This window comes from Apodemus sylvaticus, chromosome 23, assembly GCF_947179515.1.
Source record: "Apodemus sylvaticus chromosome 23, mApoSyl1.1, whole genome shotgun sequence".
NCBI lineage: Eukaryota > Metazoa > Chordata > Mammalia > Rodentia > Muridae > Apodemus > Apodemus sylvaticus.
Genome location: NC_067494.1, coordinates 56295910 through 56315779, shown reverse-complemented (window position 1 = coordinate 56315779; position 19870 = coordinate 56295910). Strand labels below are relative to the sequence as shown.

The window sequence follows — 19870 nt, the reverse complement described above, 5'->3', positions numbered from 1 at the left end:
CAGCCCACATATAGGCAACAGATTCTAATATAGTCCCTATTCCAGTTATGTGTGACTCACATGAAGACCAAGCTGCACGTCTGCTGGATATGGGTAGGAAGGCCTGGGTCCAGCTCCTGTCTGTTCTTTGTTTGGTGGTTCAGTGGGATATGGTTCTGAGAGCCCTAAATGTTCAGGCTACTTGACTCTTGTGGTCTTCCTGTTGAGTTCCTATCCCTCCCTCACACGCTTCTTCCTCTTCCTCTTCCTCTTCCTCTTCTTCTTCTTCCTCTTCCTCTTCTTCCTCTTCTTCCTCTTCTTCCTCTTGTTCTTGTTCTTCTTGTTCTTGTTCTTGTTCTTGTTCTTCTTCTTCTTCTTCTTCTTCTTCTTCTTCTTCTTCTTCTTCTTCTTCTTCTTCTTCTTCTTCATCTTCTTCTTCTTCTTCTTCTTCGTCCTCCTCCTCCTCCTTCTTCTTATTTTTCTTCTTTTTTTGTCTTATTTCTTCATTCTTCTTCTTTCTTCTTCATCTTTGTCTTCTTTCTTCTTCTTTCTTCTTCTTTCTTCTTCTTTCTTCTTCATCTTTCTTCATTCTTCTTTCTGCTTCTATCTTCTTCTTCTTTCTTCTTTCTTCTTTATTCTTCTTTCTTCTTTCTTCTTCTTCTTCTTCTCTCTCTCCCCCCTCTCTCTCCCTCTCTCTTTCTGCATCCCCCCTCCCTCCCCCTGTCTCCCTCTTTCTTCCTCTCTCTTTGTCTCTCTTTCTCTCTTACTCTCTCTTGTTCTCTCTTACTCACTCTCACACACAGCTTAACATTTTCATTATAGTTAGCATATATCATTTTAATTGCTTGATGATGACTAATTAAATACACATAATTTCCTTTTTGTTTGTTTCCTTGTATTTCTTTTTGTGATCATCTCGAGTTGCAAAATGCCTATGTATAATCACAGAAAATTTAAAAAAATGAGACAGAAAATAAGAAACTGGCAATAAAGAAGATATTCTGCTTAAAAATAGCAAGTTGCCATGAAGCTATTTATTGTCATCTATTAATCTGTGGCATACTGGTCAGTTTAATGAATGGTTGTGTTTTGATTCTTTCTTGTAGTTTGTTAGTCCTCATATCATCATCATCATCATCATCATCATTATTTAATCATGTTTTTTAGAGTTCAGATTCATCTCCCTCCTGCTCCAACCTCTGGCTGTTCCACATCCCATACCTCCTCCTTGCCCCATCTCCAAGAGTGAGATGCCTCCAACATCCACCCCACAATACCTCCAAACTCCCTGGGCCCTCATGTCTCTTGAGGGTTAGGTGCACCTTCTCTGACTGAGTCCAGACCTGGTAGTCCTCTACTGTATATGTACTGAGGGCCTCATATCAGCTGGGTGTATGCTGCCTGGTTGGTGGCTCAGAGATATCTGGGGTCTATGTTACTTGAGACTAAAGGTCTTCCTATAGGTTTCTCCTCCTCCTCCTCCTCCTCCTCCTCCTGCTCCTCCTCCTCCTTCTTCTCCTCCTCAGTTTCTTCCATACATAATGAGGTGTTGGTGTTGGGTGAGGAGAACAGGCCTGAGACCCTGAGGGCCAGCAAACAGAATAGAAACAGGCAACCCTGGGAGGTTGGAAGTTGAGGAGAAGCTCTAGAATGTACCAGAGACCTGAGAGGTGAGAGACTCTCAGGACTAAAAGGGAGAAAACTTAAATTAGTCTTAGATTTTACTGACTCTATTGAATATAATGAATTAACTGTTTCTATATGATTTGTCTGAAAACAGATTCTCCAAAATAAGAAAGAGATACCTGTGAAAGTACGAAAAGCATACAGAGCATCATGTAGACACGTAATAATCAAAGATTATATGTGCAGAGAAATGAAAATACTAAAAGCTTTGAAGAAAAATGAAAAAAGTCTCATATAAAGGCTGATGATTAGTACAATGCCTGACTTTTAAATAAATATTCTATGTCTATGTTGGCAAACAAACAAACAAACAACCGAACCTAAACAGATTCCAGTTTAGTCTACAATACCAAGCAAAAGTATCATTCATATCAATGAAAAAAAGAGAAACATTATACAGTATAATCACTATTAAGCCATTTCTTTTCAGCAATCTAGTTCTACAAAAGAGAGCCATCAGTCTGAAGATAACGTATATATTCGAGATGATATAAATGATAAATAACCCTGTACTCCTTCATCATAGGAGCGGGACAAGTACATGGCAACAACAAAACAACAGAAACCCATACATCCTACTCTTTATAATGCTATACATTAATGTCATAATGTTAATACATAACTCTTACACAAATAAAATTACATGGAGTAACCATTTATAAGAAAATGGACCCCATCATTCTCCTGCATTCAAGAAACATACTTGTTTTAGATACACTTGCACACAATTCTTTAGGATGCAGTTGCACATACTTCCTTGTATAGGATTCAGGCCCCAATTATTTTTTTCACATACATCAGTGTTGTCTTGTTTGCATAATGTTTTGGTGGTCATATCAGTGAGACTTTATGTGAGAGGCTAAGGGAACATGGCAGAGGACAGGGATGAAAGTGGGTTAAAGAGTCACTTCTGTAATATTGGTTCTGCTAGTAACATCAAAAAATGGTTTATAAATTTTATCAGGTTGAAAAATGAAAAAATCAAAATAATATTTTAAGAGAGTAATTTTTCCTATATTGATCTTGCTAATTAATGTGCATATGAGTAACTTCATTATCTAATATCTGCATCAATTTATTTAAGATAATTTTTATTCATATCTGTCATTCACTTCTTGATTAGGCTTATGACGGAAGATATTTTATAATTTTCAAGGTTATTGTGAATGATGGTATTTCCCTGATTTGCTTCTCAGTAAGTTTTTTAATTTTTACAAAGAAGGAATATTCATTTTATGTGTTAGTTCTATATGCTGCTATTTGTTGTGTTTAAAAGCTATATGAGATTTCTTGTGGCAGTTTTAGGTACATTTATATTTACTAATCTTCAATAAAAGATAATTTGACTTCTTCATTTACAATTTGTAATCCCTTGGTCTCCTTCAGTTGTAATATTAAGTTTGAAAGTTGGCAAGTCCTGTTTAAAACAAGAGTCTCTTTTGTATGATCAAAGATGAGTACAGTCATCATTTGTTACCATAAAAGATTACAAGAAACTAGATGATGGACAGAGGATACTGGAAGGAAATACTGGGTGGTGCAATGATAATCACCATTGTAGAAACACTGCAAACCTGTTTCTATTGTAGATACTGCTAAACACATTCTTTACTTAACTCAGTGTGGTATGCCATTTAATAGGTAAACATGTTTTTATTACTAGGAATTTCAGCTCTTCACATTAAAGACTATAGTTGATTAAGGCTACTTAAAACATGGAAAGTAGGAAATCAAAGTAGCTGAAAGGAAGGAATTGTATATTTTATTAACATTATATTTTTTATATTGTATAGGAAAAAACATTTGTCGGAGTGAAAATGTGTGACTTGGTCAAGTAAAGGGACCTGCATGGGACAATCCTAGAGACAAATAACAAGGCATAAATGGTTGAACTTGAGAAGGCTCTACAGAATAACTTTTTTTTCTGAGACACCAAATGAAAGACACCAAACTAAGTTCAATTGTGAGGTAAAGAAAATAAATTTAAGTCTAATTAAAGGCTTCTTGGATACTACTGACATGTAAGTACCACTTACTGCACCTATTCTGATACCTAGCTGTACTGGTTATTGTCATACTTCATAGTTGTTGCAAATGAGTACAACTGTCAATTGCTTCCCTAACATTTCTACTTACCTACTGTCTTATGTGCCAAAAAAACTAATCTTCAAGGTAGAGGCTTCTAAGTCATATCCCAGTAGAATTGGTTGAATTCAGAGATAGCCCTGGCAGATTTCCTTGGCAGCAAGCACTCAATCCCTCATCACTGAGAGAAAGCCAGGGGCTACCTCAAACATTGGTATTTTGGGGAAAATCTTGTGAAATACTTTAACAATAGGAAGGGTATCACTCAACAGGATCAACATCATGGCTAGGGATAGAAATTTAGTCAGATTTATGGAGCTAGTGAGGCCATGTACTTGAAAATTTATCACACTAATTTACTAGATCAGCTCCATTCCTTTCTGTAGATGTCTAGATAATTTTTTAAATTATGTATTTTTTTTTACATTCCATATTTTATCCCCCTGACCCCATCCACTCTCAGACTTTTCCACATCTCATTGCTCCTCCACACACTTCTGTCTGCAAGTGGATGACCACATCCCTGACCATACCTGACCTCTAAACACCGTGTGGCCTCCTATCCCTTGAGGTTTAGGTGCGTCATCTGTGAATGAACACAGACCTGACAGTTCTCTCATGTAGTTGTGTAGGGGGCCTCGTATCAGCTGGTGTGTGCTGCTTGTTTGGTTGTCCAATGATTGAGAGCTCTGAGAGGTCCAGATTAATTGAGAATTCTGGTCCTCCTGCAGGATCTCTCTCCTTAGGTGCTTTCAGCCTTCCCTAATTCAACAACAGGGATCAGCTCCTTCTGTCCATTAGTTGGGTGCAAATATCTGTATCTGACTCTTTCAGGTGCTTGATGGATATTTCAGAGGGCAGTCATGATAGTTTCCTTATTGTGAATTCTCCATAGCCTCAGTAATAGTGTCAGCCCTTAGGGCCTCCCCTTGAGCTAGATCCCATGTAGGGCCTATCCCTGGACCTTCTTTTCCTCAGCCTCCTCTCCATGTCCATCCCTGCAATTCTTTCAGACAGGAACATTAATGGGTCAGAGTTGTGACTGTGGGGATGCATGACCCCTTTTCCCACATTTGATGTCCTGTCTTTCTTCCTGCTGGAGGTGGGCTCTATATTTTCCCTGTCCCTACTGTTGGGCAATTTATTTAAGGATGGTTCCTTTGAGACCCGAGAGTCTCTCACTTCCAGGTCCCCCCAACCTCCTATCTTCCAAGATTGCCTGTTTCTATTCTTTCTGCTGGCCCTCAGGGCTTCAGTCATTTTTCCTCTCCCAATAGCAAATCAAGTTAGCCTCTTCCCCTACTCCTCCAGCCTTCTCCTCTTTCCCTCCCAGGTGTGCACCATCCTCCCTACTTGTGATTTTTTTTCTCCTTTCCAAGTGGGACTGAGGTGTCCTCACTTGTGCACTTCAGGTTCTTGACCTTTTTGAGTTCTGTGGACTATATCGGGTATTACGAACATTTTGGTTGCTAATATCCACTTGTAAGTGAGTACATTCCATGTATATCCTTTTTAGTCTGAATTGCCTCACTCAGAAATTTTCTAACTCTGCCCATTTGTCTGCAAATTCAGGATATGCTCATGTTAACAGATGAGTAGTATCCCATTGTATAAATGAACCACCTATTTTGTTTCCATTCTTCTATTCTGGGACATCTTGGTTGTTTCCAGCTTCTGGCTATCATAATCAAGGCTGCTGTGAGCTAAGAGGAATACATGCCCCTATGCAGTAGTGGGGCATCTTTTGGATATATTCCCAAGAGTGATATTGCAGGGTCTTCATGTACCTCTATTTCCATTTTTCTGAGGAATCTCTAGAATGACTTCCACAATGGTTGTTCCACTTTGCCATCCCACCAACAATACAGGAGTGCTGTGCTTTCTGCATATCCTTGCCAACATTTGTTGTCAGCTGAGGTTTTGAGCTTAGTCATTCTGATTGGTGTAAGGTGGAATCTCAGGGATATTTGGATTTGCCTTTCTCTGATCACTGAGGACTTTGAATATTCATTTATTCTTAAAATTGTATTTTCCTCTAATTTTATTATGTGTGATGATTAATGCTGATCATTAATGGAATTTTATTTAGAACTATCTCTGACAAAGGATTCTGGGCATGACTCTGAGGTTGTAATTCATGACACTATTTTCTGTCTATACTTAACTACCCGGTATGTGCAAACCAATGATATAAATGGGATCTGCTACACTTTTCATAGTTCCTGGTGTGTTTAAAAAGGAAGAAGGTCATTGAACATGAACATTCCTCATCCTCTGTTTCTCAACTTGGCTAATGACTTCACTAGCTACAAACTCATGACATCAGAACTTCTGTAGGATGATATCTTGAGCCCTCATATAATGAGCTATTTTTTCTAATGTAAATCTTTTTTCTACAGTTCTTTTTCACAGCAACAGGAAAATATTTCTTTCTAAAAAGTGTTGCTATAATGCACAGGAGTGAGTCTGATTTTATTGTACTACTAAATAGTTGACTCTTACTCTTGGGGAGTGTTTTATTGTGATAATCTGGAAGAATCTGGTCAGATAATTTCCCAACTTTCATTAATGAGCAGTACTTAGAATACCATTATTTGAAAGTAAAAAATTTAAAAGTTTGAAGAAAAATTAATAAAGTGATTATAGTGGGTCTGTCACATGAATACAGGTGCCTAAGTAACAGACGTGGAGGAGAATACTAAAAAATGCCATTTTCCAAATCTATGGAGAATCATAAATCAGGCACATTGGAGTGTAAGCAATGACATAATTTAATGCTATTTATTATAATAGGTAAGAATATGTAATACATAACAAAAAAGACAGTGAGTGAAACTATTTGTAACAATATGGTCAAATATAAAACTGAAGCTTTTTTTTTGTAATTATCTCTTCTGATGTGGTTAAGAGGGAAGTAGAAGTGAACATTGAAATAGAATGACTGGAACCTTCTTCAGTCATGAGGAAGTTTCCCTTGGGGCAAGTTAGATGTTGAAGTTGATTCATTGTCCCCTGCTAAAGGAAACATAAAATTGTCATCATTAGACAGACATTCTTAGTTCACCCCACTTCAGATAAGAATAAGTTTTCACTATATTTACTGAACTCCACACAAAATATTACTTCAGTTCACACTGTATTTGATTTGGAATGGTATTGCATGTTAAGATTCTTCACAAACGGGTTGTAGTGGATTCATTGCAACATAATATTTACAGCAAATGCTTAGCATTTTGAAAGGTTATCTCTCAAACATTTTTGTACAAGAATAGCACACCTTGTTGGCACAGAGTTTAAGATTATAGTAGGTTTAATGGATTTTAAATCAAATAATGGATTTAAAGAGAACGTTTTAAAAATAATTTCATATCAAAGATATCATACATGACTTTCAGATCATGAGAGGAAAGGAAAGAAATATAGCAGGTAATATTCTGGAATTCTTACAGGGTCCAAAAAATTCCCTTGTCATACATACTATTATGTAAGTATGTACATATGTGTATGTATACCTATGTTTATATATTCATATAAGCCCATTCAATTAAGCGTTGTTTAAAAAATGTTTACAATGTTTTAATAACATGATATACTCCAAGGGTGCTCCGATATTTACAAATTTATGAAATCAGGAAATGATGTCACCCTTTCATCCATTTGATAATGAATGAAAATTTTCTTGACCTGTAGGAACTTCAGGCTGGGGAGAAACAGAGGTAATGTTTAATTCTGCAGTGTTAGCAGTTGGGGTGTCCCACTGTGGCTATCTATTGATTGTTTGTTTGTTTTATAACAGGGGACTTACCAGCAGTATTTATTGACATCTTTTTGTCATCTGAACTCTTTTGATTATGGTCACAAATGATATGGTCCTCATCTCCAAATATATCTACATAGTTGTCAATCATGATTTGTATAATAGACATCTGTAACATCACAAGGCAAAAACAATATCCTATGTCATTTCACATAGTTTACCAAATTGAAATCAATAAAAAATTGAAATCCAAATTGGTGAGGAAAATATATTAGTCCAAGGAGACATGAACCTGGGAAATGAGGTCTCTGTCTGAAATGGAAACGCAAAGTTCTTTGAAACTCTCATATGTATTACAAAGAATAGGGTAACTACAAAAGCAATAAAACATTTCAAAATTGATATGCAGCCAGAATATGAGAATGGAACAAATTAATGACTTCAAAGGTTTCTTGAATTGGTGATTCTTCACAGCGTGTGGGAAGAGGTGGAGTATTGTTTTGATGGTTTGAATGGTGTGACTGTCTAATTCCAGGCATCACAATATCTGATACAACCTTTGGGTGGATTAGGTGGCTCGGCTTCCCTGGTGGAAGTATGTCATTGGTTAGAAATTAAGGTTACAGAAGCCAGGTGTCATTTGCAGTGTACTCTCTGTGCTTCATTTTTGCTGACATAGATGACAGCCACTAGGTCTCTGCTTCCTGTCGGTTGTCCTACCTTTCTGCAGTTCTGCTACTCTGTCATGACTTTGAAGGACTGTAACCTCTTTGGATATCTAAGTCCAAAATATTTACTTCTTTAAGTTGTTTTAGTCTCGCTGGTTTATTAAAGCAATAGAAAAATTACGAAGAGAAGAAGGTAGTGAGAAGAGGGATCTTAGTTGAAAAAAAATAATGGCTCCACCAGATTGGGAAGTCTATGTGAATTTGTCTTGACTAACAGTGAAATTTGAAGGGCTGAGATCTCCAGGATGGTGCCATCCTTGAGCTGTTATTGAGACAAAGAGAGATTTTCCATGCAGGACAGAAGGCAGTACTCCCACACAGCTTCTGCTTCAGTTCCTGCCCCTAGGTTCCGGCCATTCTTCAGTGTGGTCCTTGATATTTCTCAGTAGTTAACTGGTAACTAGACGTATACCATGCATTCTAACATGTCCTCCACAAGTTGCTTTTCATCAGTGTTTTATCATAGCAATAGTAGCAAATAAAGACACCTTCTAAATTGAACAAGTTATTCCCTGGCCTTTCCTACACCATTGTGGGTAACACCACCATGACTTCCTTCCTCTGGACCGCATTTCTTGATAAAAAGAACACTTGCTTTCTATCTTGTTTCCCATTTCAAAATGTATGTTCTTTGTTCATTCTCTGTGAATTTGTCTTCATGCAATTCAGTAACACTCATTTCCCAGTTTGTCCATAACTACCATTTTTCTCCTGGAAACTTCTACCCAAAATTTAAAGAAATACAAATTAAGTCATGTTTTTAATTAAAATTAAAGTGAGGGTGCAAGGGGTTGTGAGGATTGGACTTAGAGGAGGGTATTGCAATCAGGATATAAAGTAAATAATGAAAGTAATGAAAAATATCAGTGCACACAGCTTTATAGTACCATTATGAGCTACAGAAAGCAAAAGACTAAGTACATGTGACTGTACCTGAAATAATGCAAACATGCACTATTCTTTTATATCAAAGTAGGAGCTAGTGCTAAAATATCAGAAAGTATATTATATAACATACACTCCAACACCAGAAGAATGAAATCATAGGGTATCATCAGTGACCTTTGTCAGGTATTCCCAATTCCTGGATCACTATGAAGATATTGTTCACAAAGGGAAAAATCAGATCCCCTTACCTTCCTTGAGAGGTCACTTCCAAATAATGAGTTCCTGCCAGTCTGATCCCACAGTACATGAGGGGCTATGCGGACAGATAACATGTAGGTGTCTAGGTTTTTCCTGGTAGACATTTTAATTTGTAATAAAACACAGATGAGCTGTTTAAGGAGGTCATAATTTGCTTGTGGCATATTCAGTAGAATACTATACATAGAAAAAGGATAAATTCACTGTTGATTGTCTGACAAATAATGTTACAAAACTCTGAATACAAAGATATATCAGGATAAAAGATATATAGACCAGCACATAGTATAATCAGAATTTAAAGAAGTAAGAAAATACACTTTAAGTATTGCCTAAAATATTTTCTGCAAATTTATTTTCTTTATAGAATTGTGAGAAACTTTTAAAATTCTGTATGAATTTCTTTGTTCTACACATATAACTGCTACCCATCAAACTCAGAGGAAGGTGTCAGGTTCCTTGTAAATAGAATGAATAAAGCTTGTTGCAGGTCATGTATGTTCTGTGTATTCAAATAGTGTTGTTAAACAGTGAGTCATCTTTCCAGGCACCATGGGTCACATTGAATATCTCAGGTAGAATGAATCCATTTAACCCTCTAGAGACACTCTGGAACACAAGGAGCAGAAAGCATACTAATGACCCTAGGCATTGCAGGTATAAAACCTTCTTATATCTGTAAGACAGGGATGCTGGAGCCATGTTAGAAATGGGAGCTCAAAGCTTCTGTTTCCTACGAAATCATTCTGTGAACTATTGTACAGGAAAATGATTCAAAGAAGACGCAGCTATACTTGACCCAGACTGCTCTAGGTAGGTATAGTTGAGAAAGATGTACTCAGTACTAACTTCATGTTCTAATCAATGATATATATTTAACACATGTAATATTCACAATGCCATTGTTATATTAGTATGTAAATAACCCACAGATACTATGTTTTATACTTACATACTTCTTTTGTCTCACATAGGAGCTCAAAGCAATACTCTTGGCTGACCTGCAAAAAACTGTAGCAGGCTGTCTACCAAACCATGACAGTTATAATCCAGAAGACTATTAAGTGGTAGAATCACAGAATTAGTACTAATCTCTTTTTTGAAAAATGCACCTGTTTTTAACATGACTATACATGTCTGAGCAAAGGAAACCTCTTGTCATGGGAATTCATGCCAGTCTATAATCCTTTATGTACAAAGCTATGAACATTCAAATTGCATTCATTCTAACTTTGTGCATTTCCCCAAGTATTTACTCTATCATTACCTTTTTATAGCCAAAATTTTTCCAATCAGAGATTTTTCATCAACGACACTAAGCCAATCTTCATATAAATCTGAAGAAAGCAAGCTTCCTTGTATATTTCTAAGAAAATCCTTTTTAATGAAAAAAACACAAGAAAATTATAATGACCAATGTAGATTAAACATTGTAGAATGTATTTGAGAAAATTTTTGTTTAAAAATAGTTTATTCCAGTAATTCTCAACTTCTGTGTCACAATCCTTTGAGTGTCACATGTCCTGCATATCAGGAATAACATGCAATATATATTATAAGTGAAAACAATACCAAATTTTATGTATGAAATAACAGCAAAATGATGTAATGGTTATGGGTTAACACAGCATGATGAAATAGAACTATGAAGGTGAAAATCACTGCTCGAGACCCTAATTCCTTAAGAGATTCCCAGCCTGTCCCCAACCACAAACTTGGCTCCAAACTAGAAACTATAGGCAGGAGCCTATGTGTTCTTAGCTAAGGCTAGAATCAAAGATGCAGCATCATCTGGCTGCAATATCAGTGAAATAACCCTACTGAGTGTTCTAAATGCCATTCCTGGCTTCCAGTGAACACTACTACATGCAATCAGAGATAAACACTCCAACTCATAGGCTGAAGCTCTGTCTGCCTCAAAGAAGGCCAGCTGCTCTGTGGGAGATCCACACAAGAGCCTATCATAACTGCTCTCTGAAAGACTTCACCCACCAGCTGATTAAAACAGATAAAGAAACCCACAGGCAAACATTGGATGGAGCTCTGGAACACTTATGAAAGAGTTGGGAAAAGGATTCAGGGCCCTGGTGGATTAAGGACTCAACAGGAAAACCAACACGGACAACTAACATGGCCCATTGGAAGCTATCAACGACTGACCACCAACCAAAAAGCATAAAGAAGCTGCATCAGGTCATATTGCACATATGTAGCAAATGTGCATCTCAGTCTCAATGTGTGTGCCCCAAATGTGGAACAGGGCCTATTCTTAAGCTTTTGATAATCTGTGGAAACCCTTTAGCAATTGGCCTCAGTAGGAGAAGATATGGCAATCCTGAAGATAGCTGATCTGACAGGCTGCAAGGATAAACCAAGGGACACTATCTTTCTTAGAGAAGGGAAGAGACACTGTGAAGTTTGACAAAGTAGGGGGCAGCATTCAAACTCTAAAATGAATGGAGAAATAAATAAATAAATAAATAAATAAATAAATAAATAAATAAATAGGTAATAATCCTAATAATAACAGTTAAGAAAAGAAAAAAGAATTACTAAATATTAAAAAAAAACAACAAAATAAATAAACAAAATCTCAAGTGCTCTTCCTGAAAAGAAGCAACAATCAAAAAATGGCAGGGCCAGGAAATACCTCATTCTTTTTGTATAATGGGGTCAATGTGTCCTTTCAGTTCACAGAATTTAAAGATGTAATATACATGTACACCTCTGCGTATAGGCTCACCTTGAATGTTGATAATTTTATAATTGAACATCCTGTTTACCATGTGAGGTCATACAGTTTCACTTCTATTCCTTAAACCATGGAAATACTCAACTATTTAAATTACTTGTAAGCAGCAGCTTGATTGAGGACAGAAAAGTGTCTTTATTCATGAAAAACGACAATTAACTCTCATGTTGTACCAAGGATAGAAAATCAGCAAAATGGAAGATTCCCGGGTGTTCCTGTACCTTTAAATTGCTATGAATATGCATGGACACCTCCAGTTACTGGTTTTCACCTTCCTCCCCATGATATGGTCCCAGGATTCTGGCAATGAGAGCCAGATACATTTGACAATCTCGTGTGACAATCTCGGGGGATCATTTGGTACCATTGCATAATGTTATTAACCATGCCTACTCACAAAGCATTGTATTTTCTCTTGATGTCTAGGGCCAAACCTTCACAGTATACTGAGAGTAAAACTCAGATCATGGCCAAAATAAAAGTAAAAGGAAAACAATGATATTTGCTCCAGAGTTACTGCTGCTCACTGGTAAGTTGGGCATGGTAGACTATTTAGACTATTGTTATTTATGATGAATAGTTTTTTGTTAAGTATGATTTAAGATATATATTTTGTAACATGCAGTATTACCACTATTATTTCTTGTCCTCCTATTAATTCACATGGTACAGTCATAGAGTTAAAATCAGTGAGAACATTTGTAATGCCAAAAAAATCGGCCTTTTGATATATAAGGAAGTTAACTTCCAACAGGACGTGTTCAGCTGGGTCTTCAGGATGAATCTTTGAGCTTGTGAGAATTTACCTACCATGAATCTTGTCTAGAGGTCATGTGTCCATAGTTCAAAAAAAAAAAAAACTCTCATCATCAAGTAATCTCAAGGACAGAAAACTCATATGCATCTCTAGAGTGATGCTGAATATTGGTGATATAAAATACTTCCTTACCTTTAAAACGGAAGATATTGTAATCACAGATTGTTCATGCCAGTTGATGTCTTGTTCAGTATAAATTTTATCTCTCAGAGACCAATGTGATTTTCCTGGCAAGTATCGGAATATTTGGTCAGTATTTTGGCCCCTTCTCTCAATGATAGACAGCATATCCTGTGTGGAATAAGGACAAGCTTCTATTATTACAGATCCAAACAGCTGAAGCACAAATGTGTCCTTGAAGGTAAAGCAGAGTCATGGCAATTAAGGATGCATAGCTATAACTGAAAGGAAGGAAGAAGACATTTTACATTTTTCTTTTTAGCTTTCAAATGTATTTTATTCCCTAATCGATGATTCGAAATTTGAAACATCAAGGTTTCTTGGATTTAGATAATCCTCAAGGTTGAATCACTCCTCTATTCACCAAAGCATTTGGGTAAATGTTGCTCTCTTACCTTTGATTTTCTTCTTTGAATATCTTTCTCCAGAATGACATGCTATGTTATTATGGTGATAGTTTTCTTTCAGAGATCAAATCAATATTTTACTTTCTGTCTGTCATAGCCTATATTATGAATCATAATATCTGTGTTCCTAAGAAAGCTTTCTTTTTTTCACTATCATACTGATACTTTTATTTCCTTCATCTGTGAGATCTTATATTCTAGTAACTACATCTATAGATGTTGTCGCATCGAAGAACGCAAGCAAATTTCAGTTGTTCTTTCATGGTTTCACTCTGTACAAATGATGACCATACACAGATTTACTCCACATTTTCTCACGTTTCAATTGATTACATGATTACAATCATTGTTGAGAGTAGATTATGCTCTAAAATACCTAAGGAATGGGCAGTAATTCTCATGTATCTAACATGATGACTTGTTCACATGCACACTAAATTCCAGGTACTCACAGTGTCAAAATAGATGAACAGTGAATTAATATTTCCAAAAGGAAATATTTAAAATAGGATATGCTATTATTATTAGGTGGCTATTTAATAGAGTTTAGTAGAATAAAAAGATCAATATATAGAAAGGATAATGTGTATATCTAATACATTGATAATAACAAATAAAGGTATATTGATAATTTTAATCATAAGATTGAGTAGACTCAGAGGCAATGATATTAAGGTAGATGCTAGAGTACTATAGAATCATAAGTCAGCTGCAAATGTTGATAGTTGGAAATCAGGAAGGCACTTCCAAGTATCTATTTCATCCAATAAGCTGATGGCTTTGGGTCTTTTCTGAAATCTGTGAAAATGATGGGAATACTATCTTTTCTCTTACCTTTCATTGTTCTGTTCTTTAAATAAGAAAGCTCAAACTTCAGTGGGATTTATATCTCTATTAAAAGGATCTTACCCTCAGGAAAAGGTTATCTACATGTTCATCCATTTGATGAACTAATTTACTTAAAACAAAGGTTCCCAGAAATTATGTGGCATAGGACTGCTGTACAAACCCAAACTGAAACTCACAAGTATAGGAGATGGCAGCATCCTGTCCAGGCAAGAAATTGGTGGAAAAGAGCGAAATCCATGTTTTTTAATTGGAGCAGGATCAGTTTTAGAAATTGCTTGCTGGGTTGTATCTACACTGCCTTCTCCTTTCTCTGAATCAGAAAAGAAGGGAAATCATGATTTGTTGTAATTTATCTCACTGAGCCCTTGCATGCCCCTGACATTTCATAGCCTGTATGCCTTATGCATCACCACAAATAAACAGAAAATAACTAATCAGTATTATAATATTTTTAATAATGGAATTGCTTCACAAGGCATTGGATATCTTGGTGCATGTGGCCCATATTCTGAAATAGAAAGAAATTTCTGCATTTGCCTTGAAAGCTATGCATATACTAGAGTTAAGCAATGAAATTGTACCAATTTTTTTAGTACACCTCTATGACTTTCTCACTGAACAGCCATGGCTCACTATAAATTAAGAGCAGTATCTGCACTTCAGAACACAACTTGCCTTACTGCATTTCTATTAATGGTTCTGGCCTACACCTTCCCCGAACTGAGACCTCTAATCTGAGATCACAATGTCGATGTCTCCCATATGGGTATATTAGGCCATATTTTCAGACTTGTATAAGAGAAAACCATAGTGGCACGTGCTTCTATACCCAGATCTCAGAAGCTGAGCCTAGTGGTTTTCTGTGAGTTTGAGGTCAGCCTGGTCTACAAAGGAAGTTTAAGAATAGCCAGACCTTTAATGTAGAAACAATCCAATTTGGTATTGATTTTTCTGTTCTATGTATTATACACATCTAAATTAATATTCTATATATCAAAGTGAGAAATCCTAAATCAACTATATAATCTCACTTCTGGGATATTTACCTCTTACATAAATTCAGGACCAGGGGAAAGAGGTACAAAATTTGGAGACAATTTCTAACAATATTATATTATAACACACAGTTCAAATGTCCCTTCACTTGGTTTATCAAATTCTTTCTTGTTGTTTGTTATAATTCACAGTTTCGGTGCTAAATGATTCTAACATTTAACCTATGGTAGTAGAATATGTATACACACCTATATTGCCCTCATGAAGAGGAGGAGCCACAGGAGTTATTGCTGGTGCGTCATGGCCTGGGCTGTATGTTCTCCCACTGGGGCAGGTGTTGATTCCATGTTCTGTTTCCTTTCCTTTGTTGATAATAGATGGAGAATTATGGGCACATGAGGTATTTGTACTAGTTGGACTAAAAAACGATGTTTCATACCACACTGCAACAACATCAAGTCCAAAAAGTTCTGGAGAATTTGATATCAAAAATGTCACGAGAGAAATCTGCAATAAAACATGGCAAACAAAGAGGGTTTCTGTCATTTTGCATGGTTACAAATTATATTTTACTAAAGAGTCTAAAATTGGAGGCTAAAATTATTTACTTCAAAATTCTGAGCAAACATTAGTTTTAATACAATATAGGAGCTGGATTCTTGTTAGACATTTAAAAGATGATTGTGAGATCAGATATTCAAGTGTGATCCTGACAGTCCAATATTATATAAGAGGATGATTTTCTGTTTTCTCCCTGAGATGGCCAGAATGTTATACATATTGTCCAGATGATTAACTGTCCTTGGCTTTGACACATTCATAGCTGTGCATATTTGGAAGGATGCTTAAAGAAAGGCACAACTAAGGAGGGAAGAAGACGTCTGGATATGGTCATTTGAGTAGGGTACCATCCTATTCAATGTTCCCATGGGCTAACTAAAATGCAAGAGACAGGCAAACCCAACTGAGCAGTAGTTTCCCATGTCTTTGGTGGCTCAGAGAAGATGATAGGGTAACAGCGTGCTCCTCAGGTTTATTATTTTGGGAGGTAATGAAATACTGCCTATATGGAAGAAGTTGGAGAATAATAGATCTCCAATGGCAGGTTCTTTGGAACCCTATATTTTTCCTTCTGATATTTGATCCTATACAATGTGAACAATATTTTGCAGTTAGGCTGTCTTAGAATATAAACCTTTCAGGTCCAAGGTCAGCTGGTCAATTAATAATGATTAAGAGACTCAAGAACTGAGAGTCAAAATAAATATATGATCCCAATACTGTAGAAATATTGATATTTTATTATAGTTTAGAAAGTCAGGTCCAATGTAAATGTGGACTCTATACTTTCTCTAAACCAATCATAAGCAGGAACAAGAGCCCAAGGTTACATTTAATTACACTAACCAAAAGTCATGAAAACCATATCTGATAAAAAAAATCCAACATATATTGCTCTGTTGAGGTAAAAATATTGAAAAGAAGTAGAATTTCACTCATTTGACACTAAGTATGTCAGTCTTGATTGCTGCACTTTGTACATGTGATTTCAATCATTTCACAGCATGTTGGCACACTGGGTTAGTTTAAGGTTATTCTAAATCACAAACGACAGAAGACTGAGTCATTGAGCTCAAATATTCATTTATATTCTACTTCCATAAAATACACCAATGATTCTTCCTCTACAGAAGAAAACCATTCTAAGGTGTACTTATTTTACAAAATAAAACAAAACCAAATGCAAAACAATCATCATCAACAACAGAATAACCAGACTCTCAGAATAATCCTGCATTCCTGCCTTAGTGTAATGTCTTATCAAAGCTAGGCATCGAATTCAAGTCTAATTACCTTTTCAGTGATATAATTTGCCAGGACCTTATTGCGGTAGGTAGGCATCCATAAAATGTAGGGAGCTATCTCAGCCGAGAGATTTTGAGCTGACATTAGATTAAAAGAAGCATTTTTTGAAATTTCGTGTAAAATCCTAAAGAGTTGGCCCAAAAGAGCAGCATTTGGCGCTGGAAGATTGTCTAGGAGACTGAAGAAAGAGACAGTTATTTCAAAATGTTAACTCGATTTGAAACTCTGTAGAAAGGGGACAAAGTAATTGTATCTTATGTATGGACATCCCTGAATAAAATGAAAGTAAAAATGTATAGTTCAATTATTGTTTGAAATGTTTCCCCAGATACATTCAGTGCAGTGGGAATACAGATTTAACTGGAATAAAAAGCTGACAATCATAAACATGATCCACTGTGACTCACAGTCACACTTGTGTTTGAAAATGTCTTCCATGCTTGTGAGCAATTGAAATGCTTTTCAGTCTGTCAGGATATTTAGCGAAATTTTCTGGAATATCGAATCTCTAATGTTTATAAGCAAATATCACATTTATTTTGTTGAAGTTTTTCAAACGTTTCACCAGGCATTACCTCCGCACTGCTGTCAGTTTTTCTTTGTGGTTGGCCTTTTGCGGAACTGCAAGCCACTTGTCATATAACTGGGCGGTCATCAGACTGCCTTTAATAAGTCGTAGAAACTCCTTATGAAGAGAGAAAAGTATTTTGCAGAAAAATAAATTAAGGAGATTACACAAAACACACAACTCTAAAATTTAGTTTAGTTCCAACTTTCTTCACAGCTCCTCAACTTTCCCCAGGTAGAATGTTGACTGAAAAGTAGGGCCATTATGTTTTGTCCATCAAAATTGGAAAACCAAGAGTAGATTTTCAGAATGTCTTGGATTGCCAAAAAATCTCTTCTTAAGATCAAGTGCCTGTACTGAACATCTGAACAAACTAGCATATCTAAGAGATCAATACCTCAGGACAAATACCATTTTTAAATGAGATATACAGTTATGGTGACTACAACAAAGACAACCATATTCGGTTATTATCTAATTTCTGAAGTACAGAAAATCATGTCTATTACTGGAAGCATGGGATCCCATAAGGTCATGGCTCTTAGAGAAGGTCCTTTCAAGGTTCTCTAAAGAAGCATTATTCTCAACTCTCTTCTAAATATTTAAGCTAAATTTTAAAGATGATGTAGGCCTTACCCATAAAACAATGAAGGTTCTCTCAGCAGTGAATGGAGACTATTACATAAAAGCACAGGTATTCAAGGTACAGCGAACAAAATATCCTGTGGCTCCAATCCCCCTGCGTACATATTACATACAAACTCCTGAGACTTGGGCCCAAATATTAGATTTAAGAATTGGAAATATTGTACAACAGAGGATCACGTAATCTGCTTTTAGACTGGGCCTCCTAGACATGTTGGGGAGGTTTTAAAATTGAAAGTCCAACAGTGATGCTTGCCACAACAATTTCTGATCAATATAGCATTCATGTTATTAACACTAACTGGCAATGAGTAAATCTTGTGAAGACAAACTTCACAGAAATAGTTGATATACTAGCAAAGATAATGGACTTATCAGGTTGGTTGAACATATTTACAGTCGTTATTGTCTATATAATAAGAATCAATGATAAGTGATCATGTGTTTTCCTAGAAGTGGGAGATTGACAGGAAACAAATTGAGAACAAGGGAAAGGAAGGGGTGAAATGAGGTAATTGAATTTTAATTTTAATACTAAAAGAAAAATTGTCATTTTGTGGTGCTGAAGGTATGGTAGATTTCTTGATCCTGAGATACTACTTGGTCTATGTAGCAAAGAGATACTTGAAGGAATCACATACACTGTACTGGGGAAGAGAAATCTGCCTCTGAGGGAATAAAAGGCTAGTGTGACCGAGAATGAAGCACACTGTTAGTCAAATGTATCTGACTAGGCATTTCATACCAGGTGACACTGATATGCATGTATGAAGTCATGCTCCTTTCATGGCCACATGAAAACAATCAAATGAAATGTACATAGTTACCTTTCATTATTGCTCATTCTGACTGGATTTTGAGTCCCTATTCCTTATGTCATGAATAGCACAGGAAAGTTTCAGTTCCAGATTTGTCTTCTAGAGAGCTACTATCACACAAGGGAATGCATGATGCAGGAAACTACTTATGTAGACTCAGAAGAATCCTGAGGGTGAATGAGCCAAGGACTTTCCCTACCTTCAGGATCCAGGCCACATCATGAATCGAGTAATTCTTTATAGCCACCACTTCCCCATTATCCAATTTGTCTTTTAGAGTTTTACACGATGTCTCATTGGGAGCTTTGGCAAAGATGCTTTGTGTGGTGGGGCCTTTTTCTCTTAATCGGTACAGTATGTCCTGAGAGGAAGAAAGGGAAATATCAGACACTCATCGTGCAGCACAGAGCACTGTTTGCTCATGAGAAGCAGACCAATGGTGTGCACAGGTGCAGTGCAAAGGCTGGCACTGACAAGGGCGACTGCAATCTGGTTTTGACTCTCAATATTTACTTCTACAAACCCCACCCCAATGTTAACTCTGAAAGATGAGGCACGATTTATTTCTTATCAGATTTTCTTAGGAGAGCC

General features: G+C 36.4%; 1 protein-coding gene across 1 annotated transcript in view; it reads right to left on the bottom strand.

The window, feature by feature from the left end:
- Positions 1–19870, bottom strand: part of LOC127673799 (uncharacterized) — a 103996-nt gene that overhangs the window by 54229 nt on the left and 29897 nt on the right. Inside the window, exons 10-18 of the mRNA XM_052169554.1 lie at positions 19479–19640; positions 17824–17933; positions 17237–17426; positions 15631–15889; positions 14563–14696; positions 13083–13241; positions 10649–10758; positions 9372–9558; positions 7556–7676 (exon numbers count right to left, since the gene is read on the bottom strand). Coding sequence (XP_052025514.1) covers positions 7556–7676; positions 9372–9558; positions 10649–10758; positions 13083–13241; positions 14563–14696; positions 15631–15889; positions 17237–17426; positions 17824–17933; positions 19479–19640 — 1432 coding nt within the window. The remainder of the gene's footprint in view (positions 1–7555; positions 7677–9371; positions 9559–10648; positions 10759–13082; positions 13242–14562; positions 14697–15630; positions 15890–17236; positions 17427–17823; positions 17934–19478; positions 19641–19870) is intronic.